The sequence below is a fragment of the Argiope bruennichi genome, chromosome 9 (genome assembly GCF_947563725.1).
Source record: "Argiope bruennichi chromosome 9, qqArgBrue1.1, whole genome shotgun sequence".
NCBI classification, from domain to species: Eukaryota; Metazoa; Arthropoda; class Arachnida; order Araneae; family Araneidae; genus Argiope; species Argiope bruennichi.
Genome location: NC_079159.1, coordinates 122,303,560 through 122,326,923, shown reverse-complemented (window position 1 = coordinate 122,326,923; position 23,364 = coordinate 122,303,560). Strand labels below are relative to the sequence as shown.

The 23,364-nt window shown below is 26.1% G+C and overlaps 1 protein-coding gene across 2 annotated transcripts in view; it reads left to right on the top strand.

Moving 5' to 3' along the window:
• The window catches only part of LOC129984254 (histone-lysine N-methyltransferase E(z)-like), a 32,490-nt gene extending 10,345 nt beyond the window's left edge, over window positions 1–22,145 (top strand). Inside the window, exons 7-19 of one of the 2 annotated variants that reach the window (XM_056094093.1) lie at window positions 49–142; window positions 2,460–2,623; window positions 4,637–4,687; window positions 5,987–6,078; window positions 7,307–7,484; window positions 8,452–8,618; window positions 10,714–10,975; window positions 12,643–12,756; window positions 13,384–13,445; window positions 15,900–15,995; window positions 17,196–17,277; window positions 19,629–19,794; window positions 21,708–22,145. In XM_056094093.1, the coding sequence (XP_055950068.1) occupies window positions 49–142; window positions 2,460–2,623; window positions 4,637–4,687; window positions 5,987–6,078; window positions 7,307–7,484; window positions 8,452–8,618; window positions 10,714–10,975; window positions 12,643–12,756; window positions 13,384–13,445; window positions 15,900–15,995; window positions 17,196–17,277; window positions 19,629–19,794; window positions 21,708–21,768 (1,589 nt within the window). In that variant the 3' untranslated portion in view covers window positions 21,769–22,145. The remainder of the gene's footprint in view (window positions 1–48; window positions 143–2,459; window positions 2,624–4,636; window positions 4,688–5,986; window positions 6,079–7,306; window positions 7,485–8,451; window positions 8,619–10,713; window positions 10,976–12,642; window positions 12,757–13,383; window positions 13,446–15,899; window positions 15,996–17,195; window positions 17,278–19,628; window positions 19,795–21,707) is intronic. The other variant, XM_056094094.1, reaches the window with a different exon arrangement.
• Window positions 22,146–23,364: the final 1,219 nt, after the last annotated feature.

The following is a 23,364-nucleotide window of genomic DNA, read 5'->3' as shown; positions in this document are numbered from 1 at the left end:
TTTATTTTTTGTCTTTTTTAAGAAAAAATGTTCTAAACTTATTTTCAGAAAAACAAGCATCATCTGATCAATGTGATATAATCTTTGCTGCTATATCAGCTGTATTTCCTGACAAAGGGGCTCCAGAACAATTAAAGCAAAGGTTTGATATCTCATTATTTATTCCAGTAAATACTTACAAATTTCTTTCAAAAAGTAGTATTATTGTTTCTCTGAATGAAAAAAGACAAGTTGAATTTCAAAAATTCTACCTGTGAAATTTGTTAATTAGTTTTATGAAAAGCAAGATGATTATTAAAGAAGTGAAGATTAGTTTCTTTTTTGTTTTGGAATTTAATTGGATGCCTTTGAAATATTTCTGTAATAAAAAGAATTTTATGAATCTTGTTGCATGAAGTGATTGAATTTTTCTGCCTTTTGTAAAATTATGGTTTTATGATTGAAAGATTGTGAATTTAATTCTTTATTAAAAAAAAATCTCTAGCTTGTGAGAAAAACATTTAATATATTCATGGATCAAATATTTTATTTCCTATATGTTGTAGATATTAATTAGAGATTCTCCTAAAATCTAGGGGCAAAAAATAAATCTATTCAACTTCATAATTTGGCTGTTGTAGAATTATATCTAATGTTAAAGAAGTTAAATTTTTTAATCTTATTTTTCACTGCTGCTTCATAAGTATTTTTTATGTACAAATTAAAATGTATTTTAATTTCAAATTCTAGTAGCATTTAAAAAAGTTGAATAAATAATCATTTAGGACAGAAAAGAAAAAGTTATAATTTATGAATTTCTAACTTACATCTCTAAATGACTTTAAAAAAACTCATAAAATCTAATCAAGGAATGTTAAAATCATATAATTGCTTAAATGCTGAATAAAAAGTACCATCCTATTTATAACCTGTCTAACATTTTGTAAAGTATCATCCTTTTTGAAAAGTCATTGGACATTTTTTTTTATCTGTCCTAGTACTTTATAGACCTTATACTTTCATAATATTTTTTTTATCTGTCATAGTACTTTAGAGACCATATACTTTCAACCTATTAAAAAAAATGAATAATTTTGCTCTTATAATGAAGTTCCACCTAGACTTATTGAGATTAGGCTTGTTGCAATAAGCCTCATCCTATAATATCTTATTCCTTATTCCTATGAGAGATTTTATGAATTTGTTAGCTTTACTTATATTTAAAAAAGAAAACTGTTAAGTTGAATAATGATCATATGTACTTAAAAGAAATTTTACTATTAAAAATAATTATATAATAGTTGTTTAGTTCACATAAATATGTTGGTAAAAAGAAAATTGTGATATTAGACTAAAAATATTGAAACAAATTATAATAATTTTGTTCATAGTTTTTCTAGTAGCGAATAATCTGTATTTACTAATTCTAACTTAATTTTCATTTTATTTCCTTGAATGAATTTCTTTGATAATGCTGCAAACACAATTTTTCATCCTTATATTCACAAATTTTTGTTTATGATTGAATGCTTGTTTTTAGTGCACTTTTAACTATGCTTTATTTGTACTGCTTTTCAAATAACATAATAAACAAACATTTCTGTTCTGTATGGTCTAGTTAAAGTGGATTTGATGAAAATGTATATTTATTTATATAAGTCTCAAAATATGACCTATTAATGAAACTATAGAAAGAAAAAGAAAAAAGGAAAAGTGTTTAGAATTTGTTTTTGGATACTATCCTAAGGACAAAGATAAGTGGTTCATGCTTCAAACTGAACTTTAAAAGCATTGAAAATATCTGGTATAAATAAAAAAGTTGCTTTGAATGCTGTTGTAATTTAATGCTGCCTGTAGTTCAAAACATGGTCCCCCCCCCCTCTAAATAATGAAACAGAAGAATTCGGGGTTTACTTGAATATGATGTAGAAAACTAGGACAAATGATATAACATATTTTTCCTTGTTGTAGAAACTATGATAAAATTATACAAGAACAAAAAACATCAAAGATTGCAATGAGACATAAAAAAAAATCTAGCAAAATCAAATTTCTTAAAGCTGAATTGCTTAAAGAAACTTGGATTAAATTGAACAAGCTTTGCTCTTATATATATTTTTTTTTCTCTGTTATTATGAGTATTTTGTAGAATAAAAGAACATGAATTTTGTAGCTGTAAATAATAGTTGATTCATGTAGATGGCAGAAGCATCTAACTTCTTTTTTATTGCATGTTTGAAAATTTTATAAAATTTCAAATTGAATGCACTCAAATTTTTTAGTTTCTGCACCCCTGTAATCTCCACTGTTGGTTTCTTAGTTTTTACTTTTCTATTCATTATTAATTAAAATGAGTTAATGAGCGCATGATCTTTTATCTATTTGTAAAGTGATTTCTTCTGACATTTTATGAATTGTTTATTTTACTTAATACATTGTTGATTTTGTAATTTTAATAATTTTTCTACATTTTTCCTTAGATATAGAGAATTAGTTGATAAGAAAGACTCAAACTCTTCATTACCTGAATGCACCCCTAATATGGATGGTCCAATGGCTCAATCTGTTATTCGAGAACAAAGCATGCATTCTTTCCATACTCTTTTTTGTAGAAGATGCTTTAAATATGATTGTTTTTTGCATCGTAAGTTATTTCCTCATTATTAATTTTTATTTATATATTTCTATTTAAATAAATAATTATGAAATTTATGTTTGTAATTTTATCAAAAACTAATTGAGAAAGGTATCAGGAAACATCTACAATCTGTTTGTGTCTTGTGAGGGGATGTATTCCTTTTATGGCATGCCAGCATTCTCTTTTGAATAGATATCTGAATAGTATCAATAAAAGCACAGAGAGGTTATCTCTAAATGTTTTATTTAAGCTTAATGAATTTAAATGTAAAGATAAAACATTTTATTTTAATAATTTTTGTTGTCAATAATAGTTATTACTGTATTTTTGTGATAACTGTTTCAGGAACACTAGAAAATATGTCTTTATTGTAAAGTTAAATTATTTTAAATGAAAAATATTAAAAGCTGTTAGAAGAAAACCTGGAAGAATGAGTTCATTATGTTTACTGAAAAGTTGTCTATGAAAAAAATTAACCAGTTACCTGTATAGTTTCATCATGTAATAAAGTGAACCCTTCCCCTCTGATTAATTTAATCCAAAAGTTTGATAATAATTGGTGTATTGGCAAAAAACATTCTAAAATTCATCCATTTGGCTAGGTATTATGGAGTGTGTATTTATATACATATGAATAAACATTAGCTTGATGATAGATCTGATTCAAAATTTGAAATGCATCTGCAATTCTTATATGTCTAGTTTCATGTGTTCGAACTCATCTTTTTTTTTTTTTTTCATGCACATTTTTGTTTGCATACAAATACTTCTTACTTATAGATTTTGTCCAAAGTTCGATACGGGTCTACAGTTAGTACATAAAGACTTCATATGAAATTTCATCTGTCTAGAACATTATATTTATGAATTAACATAATGTGCTACACAGAATTATTGTTATTATGTTGACTCATGGATATCTTAAATATGAAGATTCCTCAGTCTTAATGCTGAATAATTTGAAAATGAATGCTTTTTCTTTTTATATTTTATATATAAAATTGTAATAAAATATAATAAAAAAATTGAATATCCTTCTTATTTTTTTTTAAAATCCCTCTAGAAGAAGTTAATAAAAACATGTTTAACAATATCAGTGTTCTTTCTTTGTTGTTGTTGTATTTTAAGGCTAAAAAAAATTTCTATGCAAAAAATAATGGGCTAGGACACAATATACTAAATGTTTTTAAGGCATGAAGTACTTAAAAATGTTATATTGCGATAATTAATATGCTTCAATTTACTTCATCTGAATTTTAATAATAATGTAGTATAGATATTTTATGTATAGTTAAACTTAATTTTTAATAGATTTCTGTAGTATTTTGTTATTCCTACAGCATTGAAATTATGAAATATGAAAATATATAACTCTAGCATTTACATGCGTTCGTTTTGCTATCTTTTAAAAGGGAGTGGAACACTTGCTTGATTGGCCAACAAATCAGTTTGCCTAATTAGCTTGTGATTTTAAGTATTTTTTGGATTAGACTTTTTAAAATTTGATTCAGAAATGAAGAAATTTTTTTAAATTGAATATAACTTTTAAAAATATTTTTTTATTATTATTTAGAATACATATTTACAAAGCTTTGTTTTTGGGGCCAAAATAAAAATGAATTCTAGGAAGAATTTGAACATTTTCAAAAATTTTCATTTGAGAGTTCACTTATTTTAAGGTATTTTGAGAATTTATTCATATATTGTACAACTAACTTTTTTAAAAGTTTAGAGAAAATTTTTGCTAAAAATAAATAAATTAATTAAATATTACACAAATTCTTTTCATATTCTTTGATATAAATTGATTTTCTACACAAAGATGCAGAACGATCCAAAAAATTCTTACATTAATGTATATAACATTCACTGACTTGTTAGGCAAATGGTTTGTTGAACTAGTAATATTTTGGTTAGAGGTCCCAGACCCTTTTAAAAAAAAAGTATTATTTTTTTTAAAAGGAGAGTGATGCTTATGTTATCTGCTGGGTGTCGTTTCAAATAAAATGTATTTCTTAGATGTAACAGATGTACATGTGAGCCATGAAAAGGCTAAAGAAAGCTCTGGTTGTGAGTATTCTCAACTATCTGTTAACTTTTTACTGTAGTTTGCTTCACTGTTTTGCAATTTATAAAGAACATTAAAGACATGGAAGAACAAGTTCAAAAATTTCAAAAAAAAAAAAAAAAACGTTATTTAGTTTTATAAAGTTTTGATTTTCAGCTATGCTTAATTTCATCAAATATATGTACATTCATTTTAGAAATGTGAATTCATTGTCTTTTTTTTTAAATTGAGGATTTAATTAACAAATTGTTTCTTCATATCGTTGCAATTGCTTTTCATTGCAGCTTTAAAAAAATGTCAAATATCATTCATTAATCGTAAGTTTTTAGAAGCCATAAATTTTATAAAATATAAATGCTAAATTATTTATTTAAATACAATTATAAATGAAAAGATTAGAAAAAATAATTAATAATTGATGCCATATTTACTAAAATATAATAAGCAAGATGTTTGGAATTTTGAAAAATATTGAAAAGTGTGTTTTAAGTTCACTGACATTAAATTTTATACAGCTATGATACTGAGAGACTGAAAAGTAAATGTATTTGTGCATAGTCTTGAAATTATTGCATATGCTTTTTAGTTATTATTCAAAATTTGTCTGATTATTTGAATTGAAGAGCATTTGTAAATCACCCCTCCCCTAAAAAAACATTGACTTGTTTGAACAGCTCACTGATTTCAAAAAATTTTTATGTTTCAGTTCATAATATGCTCATGGATTAACTATTTATTATATTTAACATTTATTTTGATTTAAAGTTTTTGAACTTTGTATAAAATGAATAAATGTTGAGAAATTTTTGAATTCCAAGCAATTAATCTTTGTTTATTTTAAAGGAGTTGAAATTAAAATCCAAAGCACAATAGAAAATGACTATTTTTTTCTTTGAGTTCTTATTTAATCATTATGAAATATTATTGCAAACAAATGCATCACTGCAGTATTATCCTCCTTTCTGTTGTTTTATGCTCTTTTATCAGCATAAGTAAGTAGTATGTGCTTTATTCTGTGCTAATGTTTTTAATATTCTTTTTTTTTGTATCAGAATTTGAATTATATATATATATATATATATATATATATTAAATGTAGTTGCAAGGGATCTGGCAAAATTAGAATCTTTCTGCAGTTTCTTTATATATATATATAATTTTAAATATTGCGTTTAAAAAAATAATGTGCATTAAAATAAACTTAGTTTTTACTGTGACTCTAATTATTTTATAAACTTGAAATACCAACATTTCCCCCCCCCCTTTTTATATGTATATTTGCAATTATTTATTTATTTCAGCATTTCATCCATCTCCCAGTCAGTTCAAACACAAGATTTGTGATATGAAACCAGATAATACTCCATGTGGATATCAGTGTTATCTCCACCTTGTAAGTGTGTGTTTGGTCTTTTAAGTAAACTGTTATTTATAATTTGCATTTATTGGAATTGGATGTTTCTGGATTTTTACAATAACAAATAATGTTGAATTATTTGTTGAATTAAATGAAAAATGCTATTGTGAATGAACATAAAATGTTTACAAATAATTTGAAATTTTGTATATTTGTTGAAAGACGGCATGTATGCGCACATTATTTTAATATTGAAAATATTCATGTAATAATATTTCATATTTCTAAAATTATGATTTAAAAAGATTTTATGGTAAGTTATCTGAGTTAAGTTTTAAAAAGTAGATGAATATTTGCTTCATTATTCTCTATTCCTTCCTAACAGATGAAAAAGATAGACATATCAGTGAAACAAATTATTTATGAATTTAAAATGATGAAAAATACTTATTGACTGATTTTGACAAATATAAGGATAAGTATCTAAGAATCTCAAAGCAGCCATTTATTATTATTATTATTATTTTCAAATTTGCTGTTTATGCTTTAATAAACGAATATAATATTTTTCTTGTAAAGGTTTTTGGAAACCTTTCCCCTTATTTTGAATGACAGAAATTTGTATATATACTAGCAGTGTACTGACCATCCTTATCACTGTTTTGCATTTAGTTGATCGTCTTACATATGGTTATTTGTTTTACAGTTTGATTCTGCTGTTGTCCCCTTATGATTGCATAGAATCACAACTGTAGCAAATTGTTCAGTCTTCATTTTTTGGACTTAATTTAGCTGTTTTGATGAAGTCATCTGCATTGTTAACAATTTAACAGACATTGTTTACATTTTCAAGCTCAAATTTTAATAAACAATGTGTTTTAAATCAAACGGAGTATGCTATACCCAAAGTTAATGAAAAATTCCTTACACTTATACCTTATTTGTTGTTGTAGATTTTGTAATTTTTGAAAAAAAAAAAAAGAGAGAGAGAGAGAGAGAGATTTATGACATATATAAGAGATGATTTAAATTTTTATGAAACATTGTAAAGTTGCACATACAAAAAAAAATCATACTTCTTTTGAAATTGTTTGAAACCTAGCATTTCTTTTTATATTTTGTATAAAAAAATAATATTCAAAATATGATAAATTTTAAATTTAATTTAAAACTGTTAAACATAGTTTTGTTTTTGAGTCCTTGAATATTTTTTCTCCAAATATATGAGATGCTTCATATTCATTTTTTAAACATTCTTTTGTAGGATCTGGTACAAGAGAAACTTCGAGAAAAACTAAAAGAAAAGGAGGAGCAAAATGAGCGGCGAAAAATGATGAAGCAAATGTCTGTGGATAGCGGCAATGAGGCCAGTAGCGAAGACAGTAATGACAGTCTCAGAAGCTCTCGTAAAAGAGTTATACCCGAAAGAGAAAACAGTGAAGGTAGACTGCGATTTTTTTTTCTTATTTCTTTTATCTGCTATAAATCTTAATCTTGAAAATCATTCTTTATTAAATGTATCAGAATTATCTTTGGAGGAAAGTAATTAATTTTCTGACAATATGAAGGTTACATATTTTATATGGTATGGTGTTCATCTTTCAGTAATGATTATTAGAAGTTAGAGATTAAAGATATGCTTATTGATCAGTGAATTAGAAATTTTTTTGGATTAACACGTCCAACCCCTCTTTTCCCAAATATTTTTGGAGATATGTGAATTTTCCTTGAATATTAGACAAAAAAGAAACTATCGTTTTACTAAAATTTGGTTCCAGGAACATTAGATAGATTTAGATAACATGCAGAATTTTCTGCCAAATTTATGAAGCTTATTGTATATGTGACAGTAGGCATTGCATTAAAATTCAAAACAAATGGTTTGAATATTTGAAGAAATATGAGTATATGTAATAAAATTCTTTAAATATGCTTGTATAAAACATAACTTTAGTTATATATAATTTCAAAATAGATATAGAGTGTTGTGCATAAAGTTCTTATTGAATACTGATTGATACAAATGGATGTATTGAATTATCTAGAAAAAAAATTGGTTAAATACTCCTGTTTAACTTCTGTAACTTTAGATATTACTGTTTTGATAAAAATTTCATAGCTTACTGTGAATAGTTTTAAATTATAAATTTCTGTTAATAACAGGAGTATGCCACTGATCATATTTGCTCATGACAGATAGTCAGATTACATTTCTGTAGTATTCTGATCTGTGTTTAAGCTTCTTCAGCCATAAGCCACAAATTTTAAATCCTTTTTCTCATTTCAAATAGCAACCTCTGATATCGTGATAAACTTTTTATTTGATGTATTTTTGTGCTGTTTGACTGTGTTTATAAATATATGACAAGAAATTACAGTTAACATACATATATAAAATTTCCAAATTAGGTAACTTCAGTATTATCAGTCATACCATTTCTAGTAAATTGAACTTGAAAGACCTGGAAACCACTTGGTCTGGAGCTGAGCAATCACTCTTTAGGGTTCTTTGGAAAGTCTTTGTTGGTAACTATTGTGCCATTGCTCAGATGCTTAATGGAAAAACATGTGCTCAGGTATGTATTGACATTTTTTATTGATAATTTAATTGAACTAGGTTTATTAGTTTAATTAAACTATTTTTAATGGTTTAATTGAAATTTTTATTAACATAATCTGCAATCAAGAGAATGAAATAAGCATAAAATTTTTTATCATACAAGTTGTTTTTCAGATTTGATGTGACTCAAATTTCCCTTTAATTATTTAATTTTATTTTGAAGAAATTTCTATTATGTTTGGTTGTTTTCATGGTACAAGAGCCATGGAATAGATTCTGCCTGTGCTGAACAAGAATATCATAATAATTTAAAGTGTAAAACTGTTAAAAAAGAAGATGAAGAAATTTCCTTTAAAATATAAATGAAAGAGTAAAATTTAATGGATTTTAAAAATTCAGAAAAAAGAATATGAAGAGTTTTGTCAAGTAAAGCTGATAAGGATATTGTAGATGCTTGAAAAAATTGCAGTCTTTGATCATTGAAATGTGAGCATTCTAACAGAATACGGCAGACAAATATTGACATTTGCAACTCAAAATCATTGGCAGTTCACTCAGCAACAGATGAGATGAGTGAATTTAGTATGGTCAACGTACAAGCTACTTAACAGAGTGATTTCTTTTTTTTTTTAGTGGAGGCCATGGTTGTAAAAGTGACTTAAATCATGAAGTTTGTTCTCTGTCTCAAGATCTCTTTGGATTTGTCATTTATAATAAGAAACTATTTTTGTGTCATTCTTTAAACTTATCACCAGTATGGTAAAATTTATTGGACCTATCACTGATTAGCTGTCTTATCCCTTTTCTTATTACCAAAATTCCAATATGCAATTGTATTCATCAGAAAAAAAGAAAAAAAATTAATTTAATTCAAAAATGAAATAAATGGTCTTGAAGAGGTTCAAATATACTTTGAGATTTTTCTGTTTATTTTACTATAAATAGGCATTTTTAAACTGCAGTTGTAGATTGTATACAATAAAATTGATATTTCTTTATGTATTTTAAATTTTTATTGTTAAAAAATTCAGGCATGCTATCTATTAATCCAACTTTGTGCAATATTCATGAATGAATTTTAAAGATGACATTTCTACTAATAATAAAGTTGAGTATATGTCTGTATGTGTTTTTACATTTTATGTGGTAGATTGTATCTAATAACTCCAGATGTGGTTAGCAGATATTATTTTGTACTATGCATTTAATGAACATAATAGATGTAAGTTAATTAAAATACTAGCTATCTTTATTTGAATACTTAACTGTAAAGAATCTTTTCTGGTAGAATGATGAAGATTAAGCTGTGCTTATGAGATATAAATGAAATTAAATACAATCAGTGTTCCCAGAGATACAAAATGGTGACCAATGTTTGTTGGTTTTAAATTAAAGATAGCAAATTCAAGCTTCATCTTCTGAAATTTTCCTTTTCAGTCTATTTGAAATCAAATAGACTGAAAAATAAAATTATTTTACATTTAAAAACATTTTTTTGTGTGTGTGTGTGTGAGTAAATTTATTTTTTAATCCAGTTCACTGTGTAGTATTAATATTTATTAAAATTTACAATTGCATATCAAAGGAATAAACAAAAAGTAAATCTTTAATCTTTTAAAAAATTCAATAATGGATGCTTTGGGAAAAATTGTTATAATATTTTCATCAGCAATTGTAAAGCACATGAAAATGTTATATGGTATTCAGAAATATTTCTAGTTCATTATTCACTTATATATTATTATTCTTTATTTTGAAGGGGAAAAAAAAAATCAATTCAAACTAGGGGAATGGTAGTTGTGTAGTTAAATTTTCTTTTTAAATGAGAGAAATGCTTTATGAGGTCATCCAAAATAACCTTTCTATAGTTCTTAAGCAAATTTTTGTGTAACTGAACTGAAACTCAAACAGGAAATGCCCATTTCCACCACCCCCCCCCCCTTTTAATAAGATTGTTTTCCTCAAAATTATATTCTTTTTTTTTTAATGAAAAATAATTTTTCTACTAAGATGTATATTGCTTTTCATATTTAAAATGTAATATTTTGTTTAGGTATATAATTAATTATATGATAAATTCATTGCATTTGATCTTAAATTTTCTATTTCAGACCTATGCCTTTGCACAGAAAGAGCTTGCAGATTATCACCCTGAAGAGAACACCCTGGATAACACCCCTCCCCGTAAGAAGAAGAAGAAACAACGGCTTTGGTCAATGCATTGTCGTAAGATTCACTTCAAGAAGGACTCTGCCTTTAATCATCTCTATAATTACACACCCTGTGATCATCCTGGACAGCCATGTGACCTCTCTTGTCCTTGTGTTATGGCACAGAACTTTTGTGAAAAATTCTGCCATTGTAGCTCTGATTGTAAGTTTAGCCTTTTACAATTCTGCATATCTTTGAAAAACAACCACTTAATTTAAAACAATATTGTAATAAGAAAAATTGGTTGCTATACTATTCTTATGAATTTTTTTTTTATTTGAAGGCCAAGACATTTAAAATTAAGTTTGTAAAAGAATTGTTTGTTTTTTTTTTCTTTTAATTTTCACATTTTTCTATGAAAAAATATTAAATGTAATATTATTATAAAAAGTAAATCCATTTTTGTTTATATTGTTGTTTATAGGTCTGTCATTGATATGTTATTTCAATATCCATAATTTCTATTAGAACTTAGAGATTCAGATTGCTAAAATGATTTTTGAAGTATTTGAGAATTTTGATTTTATTTTTATTATGATGAAAAGCTGAAGCCTGTGTAATTTACCCTCATATATTTTAGGCAGTAATTAAATAATAAACATTTTTTTTTTGTTAATGGTTATAAATGTTTGCATAATTTTCAAGTGTTAAGTCTTGGAGACCATGCTTTCAGATTTTGGCAAACATTTTGTAAAGATAAACATTGTTCTTTTTTTTTTTTTCCCCATTATTTTTATTTATTCAGGAGATGAAAACTGTATTAAAAGATTAATTCTCTGTTGTTTTGTTAATGAAGATCATTCAAGGAAATTGCTACAGATGTCTTAAATATTTAGAATGTCACATTTCTACTGAAATTTGAAAATATCTTCATTATTGTCTAATGATAATTTAGAAAATTCTTGATAGTTCAGTAATGTGTTATAGAACTTTTTTTTAAAAATAATTGATACATATTTCTTATTTTATTCTTTTGAAGAACATCCAGTAGAGAAATTAGATGGTTAAAATGTATCTACAATTCTTTAATTTTTACAAGTAAAGTAAAAAACATCATTTATTAAATTGTATGTAAAAAGCATGATTTATTAAATTGTATTTGGAATATAATTTTCATTGATTTGGGTTCTCTTCCTATAATTTTCTAATATCTGCAATTAATTATTCAAATTTGGCAAAAAAAATATTTCAAAAATTTACTTATTTATACCTTATAAACCCCAAGAAAATTTCCTTTAAAATATGATCGAATGAAAAAATTTTATATGTCAATTTTTTTTGTAATATTAATTTTTATTAAAGTATCAAAAAGCTAGTTAATTGAAAAACTCATTTTTTCTCCATTGAAAATAAATAAAACTGCCATGTTTAATTGTTCATAATTAAATATGTTGTTAAACAATTCTTACAATTAAAAAATGTTTTATGGACATTGGAATTGCCTTTGTATGTGCTTTTATTTTAAATAGTAAATTTCAGCAGCCAATTAAGACCATTTGCATTAATTTAATTCCTTTTCTATTAAGTAATGGTGGCAAAATCTGGCTTTTGTAACTGGAAAGCCTTGGATTTGTAATTGGTTTTATCCATATATAGTCCTGGGATATATTAAATCCTTCAGGTCAAAGGAAATATACGATGATATGATGTGTGTATTGAAAAAGGGAAGGATGCAGTGCCTTCATTATAGAAACAAAAATTTAAAAAAAGCTGAAAATGAAGACTCCCATCCCCAATAACTTTCTTTCAACTTCAATACATTGCCTTGACTTGAAATAAACTTTATTTTGTGTATTTTTATTTTATTATTTCTTTGTAAAATTTTTCAGGCCAACAGAGATTCCCCGGTTGTCGCTGTAAAGCTCAGTGTAATACAAAGCAATGCCCATGCTATCTTGCTGTTCGAGAATGTGATCCTGATTTATGCCAGACTTGTGGTTCTGGTGAGATTTTTTATTTTGTTCTTTAGTGTAGATAATAATTCAAAAATGATAAATTTTTTATTCCTTAATAACTCATTATATTGGTTAATACAAAGTAGCAATAAATAATGATCAGCGAATTTTAGTAATTTATTAGAAATAACTTCATTTTATCTTAAAACAAGATTAAGAAAATAATGGGGTCAACATCTCTATCTTGCATTATAGCTTCTTGTATAACATTTATTAATATTCATAAATTTGTAATAAAGATTTATATAATAGTGTAGCAAATCGGATGATTATACAAATATAAACAGCATCCTCTGGAACACTGAAAAAGTTACTCTCAGTTGATGCAGTGAATAAAAGATTCCCAACTCATTGTATTTTGTTTAAAGAGTCTTTCATCTTGCAATTAGTACAATCATACATATATATATTGATTTGAAAATATAATATTTCATTTATTATTCCAAAGATTTAGATATTCATAGTGAAAGTCTGAAATATTGTTCTTTATAATATTTCATAGAATATTAAATACCATGAATGTCTTCAGATTCATGTAACAAAAAGTATAGGTTCTGTAATAATAGCAATAATAGTTTCTGTAGAATTAATGTTTTTTTATATTTTTACTTATAGATCAATTTGATGTTCGAAACATATCATGTCGAAATGTTTGCGTACAAAGAGGGCTGAGAAAGGTATTTGAAATAAATTAAGACAGTTTAGACTAGCACATATTTTACTGCATGAATTATTATGTTCCTGAATACTTTCTAATAGAGAATTATTTTTATTTTTTACATCTAATATTATTTATGAATTTTTATTTTACTGACTATTGTGTGCAATTTTTTCTTAATTAGGTTACATTACTAAATAATGTTATATATTAGAACATATATTAGAATGTACATATATTAGAATATGCAAAAAATGTTTATTAATTTTATATATATAATTTTAGTCTTAAATTTTGCATTCTTGCAATTCATAATGCTCTCGCTAGCATTGAATGCCTATTGCATTTTATACTATGTATGATGATTGTGTATGTAATTGGAAATGGTCATCATGAGTTTTAATAGTATATTAAGTATAAGATAAATGTATGCAAATATAAATATTGTATTCATTGATTGAATTTTCTACTAATAATAAAGGAGAATATGTGTGCTTGTATTGTTGCATTTAGGACAGACTGTTTGATCTAGAATTACCAAAAGATATGCTTTAAAGGTAGACAACTTAGCACAGTTATGCTTTAGAGGTTAGAAATGTATACCTCAAAGAATTTTTTTTAAATTTTAATAATTGAAAATGAAGTGAGAATTTGTTGCTTTTTTGTTATAACTCCAAAAATATTATTGTACAAAATTAATTTTTACACCATTTTAAAAATTAAAAATTTTTCTTTTAAATGGTATCAATTTAATTCCCATGCAATTTTTTCTTGATTTTTTAAAATTCTTTTTTACTTAATTTTTTAATGCTTGATTTCATTATTGTAGTGTAATTCAAACTATTTTCATTTATTCATCATATACTTAATTGCATTATTTTTTCCCCATTAGTAAGGCTAAGGAAGAAAAATTCGATAATTATTTGCACAATTTGCATTAAGAATCGAAAAGTGAAATTATACTACTGCAAAAGACATCATGTGATTGGAAATAGTGTACTCAGGCACTTACATTTTTAATGATACTATGATGTTATGAGAGTGGGCTCCATTATGATTGTTGTTATCCAAAATAAACAGAACAGTAATAAGGCTATTAAGATAACATAGACTTATTGTCTGTCATATTTTGTTGCATAAAAATATTTTATTGATGGAATTGTGAGCATCAAATATAAGAAATGTAATAATTCTAAAAAAGCCATCTTGCTGGTCACCAAAAGTGGTTAGTATGAAACTAAATTTTCATAAATAATTCAAAGATATTATAAAATCGTTTAGTTTAAATATTTGTTGTCAACTTGTTTTCAATGACATATTATTTTATTGCTATTCAGAATTTTATTTTCTTTCCTGTAAGGTGATTGTGTTTGTGTGCTCATGCTCGTGCATGTGTTATGTTGTGGTTTCTAATACCACTTGTTCTAGACTAGCCCACTGACTTTAAGAAGTCATTTGTGGATTAAGCCAAGAGTACGTCCCTTGTTTTCACAGTAGCGCCAACTAGGGCAAAGAGTACAATTTAGCTACACACACGTCACAACCTTTTTTATGGGGTGGACTTCATTCATGCATTTCATTCACTCAACTACAGATTGTAATTTAGACCTGAATCAGAGAATGATTACCCCTGATCCGTAACCCCAGTGGTACTACTCTCGACATGGAGGACTTTGTGACCACGACAGATTTATATGCGCTTCAGCCACCATACACGCAGGGATCTTCGGCTGGCGGGGTTCAAACTTGCAACCCAAGGGATGCGAATCCAACGCCCTAGCAACTAGCCTACCCTGGCCTGTATGTGTTATGTTATGAGATATAATATAATGAGCCTGCAATAGTCACTCTTGTCTTCACAAATAATAAATGTGTGTGTTGGTGTCTACAGAACAAACTGTTTGATGACATTTGTTGAATTTGGCACTTATGTACCTTGATGGGTGAAAATGGGCCAGTAAGATTGAATATTTTTTAAAATTTTAATAAAAAACAAAGTTGAATTTTGCCATTTTTACAAGTAAATACTCTTTTATATGTATTGTATATTTCCATAGTGAAAATAGTATCATTAAATTTATTGTCATGGAATTGATGAATATAAGCACTTTAAATAAATGTTGGATGAATTCTGGCATATAAAGGCTAAACCAAAATGGTATATTCATATCAAATTTATCTATACAAATAAGCCACTTACAATGTAGCTTTTTAAATAGAATTGTTTAATAAGTTTTTTTTTTCTTCTTATTTTAGATGTTTAATAGAAAAGTGAGGTATGTTACTGTGCTTATAAAATACTAGTACAACGCCTAGTGTTTCTTGAAAATTGTTTCTTAAACATTTAACTAATATTTTTCTTTTATTAATAAAAGTATAAAATTAACAAATAAAATAAATAAAAAGTAGACAATGTAATGAGATATAAGAATGAATTTCACATGTATTTTTCTAATGTAATACTATTTTTTAGCATCTGCTATTGGCTCCCTCTGATGTTGCTGGATGGGGAATTTTTCTGAAAGATACTGCTCAAAAGAATGAATTCATATCGGAATATTGTGGAGAGGTAACATATGTTTCTTTCTTCCTTTTTGTTACTGTGTTAGTTTAACATTTTGATAACTTTTAAGTCCAAAAATTACAACAGGATTTTCTTATGTTACCTAGAAATAATTCTTAGATATATTTTATCTATGTATCAAGATTATGTATTCTTTATTTGTGCACCAATAATTCTTATGTATTCCATTAAACCAGTATAAAATTTCGAGAATTGCCTTATCATATCAATATATATTTGATAAATTAAATGTATTCTTTTTTGGTGACTTTTATTTATTACTTTAGGGTTTTATCTGTTATAAAAGTATAATTAGTAGTAGATAATTTGTTTTATTTGTAAAAGTAAAGTGTAACAAACATGTGTAAAATAGCTTTTTACTCTATGTGAAATAAAAACTTATAAATTTAATATGCTATCAATAAATTCAATGAAGAAATTTGATACATTTAATTCATAAAAAAAGTGTATTCCATGTTTATAATTAAAAGAGCCACCTTTTTTTTAATGGTCTTATAAAAACTTAGCAATGAGTAAAATATATTAGTGATAACTTAGCAATGAGTTATATCAATCTCCATAAATATTTTTAAAATCATAAATTGTATACAAACTTTAAAAGTCATTGAAGAGCAAAGATATGCATTATAGGGGAGAGAGTGACATTTAAATGCTTAATGACATAAAATATGCATTGAAAGATATGTGGTCGATGCATCTGATCAAAATTAATCAGTTATCAAAATAATCAAATTCATGCATTTTTAGGATGAGCTACTAATCTGATAAATCACATTGTGGACATTTTATGATGCCAAATTAACTGGAAAAAAATAAAGGGAGATAAGAGAAGAAAACATGTAAAAAATTTGATATAAGTGTCACTATCTATTTAAGTCTTCGCTAACTTCATTTACTTTACCTAATACTTCATTTTCAGTACTTTAGAGGTTTTTTTTTTTATGCATTTTAATAATTTTTTTGTACACTATTTAAAAAAAAAAAAAAAAAGAGGTAATAGATATTCTTTCCAGAAGTATCTTATATAAAAAATGTACTAAATAATAAAGTATATGTTCCAAATGCATTACAAAACAAAATTCAGATTTATTTGGAATTAAAAATTTATTTTTTTATCATACTTTTCAATTAATTTTTGAATTCCAAAATTTTAAATAACCTAAATTTTCTTTTTGTTTTAAACAGATAATATCACAGGATGAAGCTGACCGAAGAGGAAAAGTATATGATAAATACATGTGCAGCTTCCTCTTCAATCTGAACAATGGTAAGATAATCTGTTTCTGAATTACTTTTAATATATTTATTTTATTGTTTCTTGATAATTATCTCTGAAACATTAAATTAATATTTTTCTTTTGTTGATAAAAATACAAAATTGATATTTTTTTTAATATAATATTATATGGGTAAATGCTATGGAAACGTTTTGATTTCACTTAATTGTGGTGCCATTTGTTTCAGTCCATTCATTAATGAATGGACCAAAAATTTTGTTATATTTTGTCCTGCACATAACATGCTACAGGGCTCCGAACACCTCTTGTTATTTCTTGACCACCTTGTATATATAATCAGTCTTCCCAAAACTCTCTAACAAAAGGTTTTGAACTTGAGAATCTGTTTTGCTATCTATTGATAATCGCTAAATTTTACTGGTGGGCTAAAAATAACACTTCTTTTAGTTAAACTGTTTGTAACAAATATCATAATGCAAAAAAAAATTGTTTGTCTATTTCATGTTCATGAAAAATATGAACTTATTAGTTAGATTTTAAAATTCTGATAATGAATTGTTTGCACGACACTAAATTCTTGCTTTTGACAGGTTTGTCATTTATAGAATGAGCATATATTATGTGTTTAATAGGCCATCTTTAAAGTTTTGATAAGTTCTAAAATTAAATTTTTTTGTATCAACAAAAAGCAAAAAAAAAAAAAAAAAAAAAATGGCTAAATTTTTAATAACTATTTTAGTGGATCTATTCCTTTGGCAGGGTTGCCAACCAACTGGGAATTGTCAAGGAATTCCGGGAGATTGGGAAAAGTCAGGGAAATTATTGATTAAATTGGCAATTCTTATAGAACATAATAATTCACTGGTATTTTTCCATAAGTAAAATGAAATATTTTTGGCAACTAATGAAAATCAAACATTTATTTTTAGTCTAAAACAATGACAATCTGTGTTTTTGCCCATGCACCAAGCCTCAGAAGATTTATATTTTAAGTTTCTGAGGGATTGGAATTTTTGTATATAGTATATCAGTGCTATATATGGGAAACTCCTTCAATTCTGAAGAACAACTATTGTGCATCTAGTTTATAATGGATTCTGATTCAAATTGCACTGGCTGTTTTATGTCTATTAATAAGTTTATTATTTGCCTTAATTTTACACTTGTGTATATTCTATATACTTATCTAATAAAATGTTTTCCTTCCCCCTTTTTTGCATTATTTATGATATAGCATTGATAATTTGATGGTATTACAATATATATATATATATATATATATATATATATATATATATATATATATATATATATATATATAAACATTTAATATTTTCCTCAAAAGTTTTTGTTTCCTTTTACTTAAAACGTTGAGTTATCCCATGAGAGAAGGTATGGTAGTATATATATATATATATATATATATATATATATATATATATATATATATATATATATATATATAAAGAGAGAGAGAGAGAGAGAGAGATTTCTTTTTAACTAATAGAACCTAATCTATATAAATGATTGTTCAGTCCTCATTTTGCGTGTAGATAAGTAGTATGGAAAGGAGAGAAACCACTGAAAGAAAACAAATCCTTTCATTCTTAAGCATCTCGTCAATGTGCATATATTTTTGTATTGAATTATTCGTGAATAAATTTGACAAACAGCTCTAACATATGACTGGTTGGCTAAAAGTTGGTCTAGATGGACATATATCTTCTGGTATTTGATAACATATTCGCAAAAAAGGGCAGGGGTGAGGGTTTTACATTATTGAAGCTAATTTGAAATTTTATAAGTGAAAATGATGGCTCTTTTTTTTTTAGCATTAAATTTTATTTTACATTCATTTTAGTTTAAAGAAAGAACAATTTTTCAAATACAGTTAAGAACATATTGTGCTAGAATTAAAGAAAACAAAATAAACTGATGTTGTTCTGAGGATATTAGGTGCATCCGAAAAAAGTCAGAGAAATTTCTTTAAAAATCTGGAAATATTAGGTAAAAGTCAGGGAAATTCAAACAATAGATGCCACCATGGCCACCCTGTTTTTTTTTGTTTTTTTTTAAGATATTTAATATTGAAAATGTAAATTACAAGTTCTTTTTCTGTGAGATTTTAACAATAAAAACTATCTGCTTACTTCTGTATTAGTCTCTTAATATTGTCTGGCATTCCTGTAAGCTATCAGGAAATTGGATATATATATATTTTTTTTCATATTAGATAATGTACTTTTATTATATTTTCTTCTAAATAAACCAAAAAAAAACTTGATTGCAAATTATTGATTTTTAATTCTAGTATTATATTATACCATAACCAATTTTATATATTTTAATCTATAAATTTATTTTGTGTACTTATTTTTAGATTTTGTAGTGGATGCCACCCGCAAAGGCAACAAAATTCGTTTTGCTAATCATTCAATTAATCCCAATTGTTATGCCAAGGTGATGATGGTGAATGGAGATCATCGCATTGGCATCTTTGCCAAAAGAGCCATACAAACCGGAGAAGAGCTCTTCTTTGATTACAGGTGAAATGTTTACTTATGAAAATAATTATTGAAAAATTATCTTATTAATTAAAATCTTATTGTTTTAATCTTTTATTGTAATATATTGATACTTAATTGGAATGACTATTGTGCACTCTTATAAGATTTCATTAATTATAAAAGTTTCAAAATTATAGAAATATGTATTACTAGGGTTTAAATCAGTTAATTTTTATATTTTTCTACCTTTTGCAACTTCATTGAAATAGAGTTATTACATCAGAGATAAAAAATGAATATGTTGCCAGTTTCGGGTTGCTCCTTTGTTATCTTCACAAAGAGGATGAGGGGGAAAGAAGAGGGAGCAAACTCTATTTTTCTGCTTGGTGAATGAAAAGGAAATACTATAATTGTTTGGAATCCTGACCTAAATATTCCAGGTTCAAATTTTTTGATGCCAGATCTATGAAGGTTTGCTTCTAATTGATCAATATCTGCAGCATTGGATTATTTCTTATTATTATGGAAATGAGTTCTTTTCTATAAATAAAAGCTTGTTGGTTCTTCCATTAGCAATTGCTCTTTTGCTTTTATTTCATAGTTGCTCTATGGATACTTACACATTTTTAGGTTAAATAATAATGTTGAGGTGGCTGTTAAATATTTTGAATTTGAAATTAGTCAGACTAAGTAAATAGTTATTTTTATATATTTGGTTGCTTAATTGGTCAAAGCTTTTATAAATAAGTGAACAAAATGTTAAAAAATTCTTCATCTGATTATTGCTAAACCCTAAAATGCAATATATATATATATATATATATATATATATATATATATATATATATATATATATATATATATATATATATATATATATATATATATATATATAGTATTTAAATTCAATACAATTCATGGTTTTCATTCAAAATTTGTTCCATTATTTCATAATAGCTCTATTTCCCAATTTTACCGACTTCTATTCAGTCTATTTTATGGAGAAAATAAAATAAATATTAAATTAACTATTTACATTTATTAATAATAATAAATGTAAAAATAACAATTATTTTTAATTTATCTTTTTATGTTATGTGTGTACTGTATTATTCAAATTTATGAATAGATTTTTTTTAACTACAGAATATATTTGTATAATGTCTATTATTTTCCATTTTTTTGAAATACTTTGAATATCTGCTGCTTTTTTTATTCATTTAAATCTGAATAAAAGTGACTTCTCAGTTCTGTGTTTCTGAAATTTTCACTTCAGATTATATTTTCCTCTATTTTGATGAATTCCCTACATGCAGCTAATTTTCTATTTTCTTATTTTCAACTCTTCAGCTAAAAATAAATTTTAAAAAGTTGTGTTATTTTTATTCAACAATTGATATTTGCTACTTTGTTTGATATATATGTGAAATATTGTTCTAGTTAAAAATGTCATATTTCAAACACTTAACACACTAATTTAAGTTAATTCGATTACCATAGTCTGATTTGACTTGATTGAGCATTTAAAGAGATTTTTTGGGATAAAACAAATAAAATTATTAAGCAATCTCATGATATTTTAAAATTGTATTTGTATTATCCTTCATTAAAACTGCAGAAGGTATTTCACAGCAATCAGACATTTTTTCCCCCTAAAAATTTCGTAGAATATTGAAATAATTTCGTAGAATATTGAAATAATTTCGTAGAATATAGAAATAAACAAAAATATTATATAATTTCATGTTTTTTTTCTGAAAATGAGGAGCGAAGTTACTCAATGGGCTAGTTGTTTTATTAGCAAGTGTAATGTTTCACTTCTAAATTGGAATGTGAATGCGTAAATATTTTACTCCTCTTCCCCCCCCCCCTCCCAGATGTCTTTTCATTTGTATTTTATCGCCATGATTATTAAACTTTATTTATTTTTTATTTTTTCCTTTTCTTTTTAGATATGGTCCAACAGAGCAATTGAAATTTGTAGGCATTGAGAGAGAATGCGAATTTCCATAAGAGAACAGTTAAAAGAAGCACTAATGTATTCATTTATATATATATATATATATATATATATATATATATATATATATATATATATATATTTCCTTTTTTTTATCAAGAAAATACCATACTCGTGTGTAAACATAAGTGTAGATATGCTTTTGTCTTAAGGTAATGATTTGGAAGCTATAATTTGATTCTATTCTTTTATGAGCAAGTTATGCTTTAGTTTCAAATCTTTTTGATTTATATCTAATTCCAATTTGCTTTTTCATTTGCATTATTACCCTTAGAAATTGCATGAACAATTTTCAGCTTTAGGTTTCATTATGTAATATTAAAATCCATTTTCATCAAGTGATTACTTGTTGTTTGTTCCATGAATATTGTTATGGTTTTATCTACTTTGGAATACCTAATAAAGGGTTTTTATTTGTCTTAATTTTGTGTTCAGTGAATTTCATCATGTATCCAAATTTTTATTTATTATGTTAAAAGTTAACAAGAATATATTCAAATCATTTGCCAACATTCAAACAAGATGCAAAATTAGTATCTATGAGTAAAGATTAGTGAAATATGTAATATTTTGTACAAAGATATGTCATTAATGTGATGATATATTCCAGGTTTTTGTGTCTGAAAAACATACATTAGAAATAAATTTACATAACAACTTTGTGTAATTCTGTATGACTTTACTCTGTGTGACCTTATTTTGCCTGAAGTGATTTTTCTTTGTTTCTTGTAAAGTAGACAACCCGAAAGTTTGAAACTTAAAAAAAAAGAGGTCACATTGGCTTAGGGTACAAATCTATGTGGTTATGCTGCTACCTTTGACTGTCCTTCTATGCTCCACTATGTATATTTGAATCTGGATGGAAAAACAGAGCTTGAAACTAAACAAATGGGGTGTTTTCCTCTCAGAGCTACTGCTTTACATATTTCTATTCTTGTGTCCCTTTTCTATACCCATTTACTTCTGTCTATCAAGACTCAGTGATTGTTCAAACCCTAGTGGGGTGAAGGTTCATTATAGGACAACAGGCCTACCTATGTTCATCTCTGGGGAAGGGGGCATGTTTACACAATCCAACTTTCTTTTCCATCCACCTCGCCAGAAAAATAGAATCCTGGAATATGTAAAAGGAAACTAAAACAGTGGGAGTGTGTTTCCTTCAGGGTGTTTAAAGCTTTTTTTCATCTCATAGCTTCGATATTCCCTTTCATTATTTCTTTTTTTACTATTTGGGAGGAAAAAGGTTAAACTGAGGCAAGTGACGGAAACAGAGCTACACAATTTTTGTTCTGTATTCCTGCTACCCATTTTTCCCTTTCTGTCAATACCCAGAAATAATTCTAACCTGGACAGGAACCTTAACAATGATGCTATTTCCATTTTAAGTACAATGATATGTATCACTTTTTTGATATGCTAGCACACTTATTCTTTCCATCCACCCAAATAGGAAGCAGTGAATAACCATTTAGAAGGAAATTAACCAGTCAGCTTTGGCAGGGGGGGGGGTGCTTGGCTATATACTCCACAATCATATCCAATTTACCCTTTCATACCTCCATCTATTAGGAACTGAAGATGATTCATTA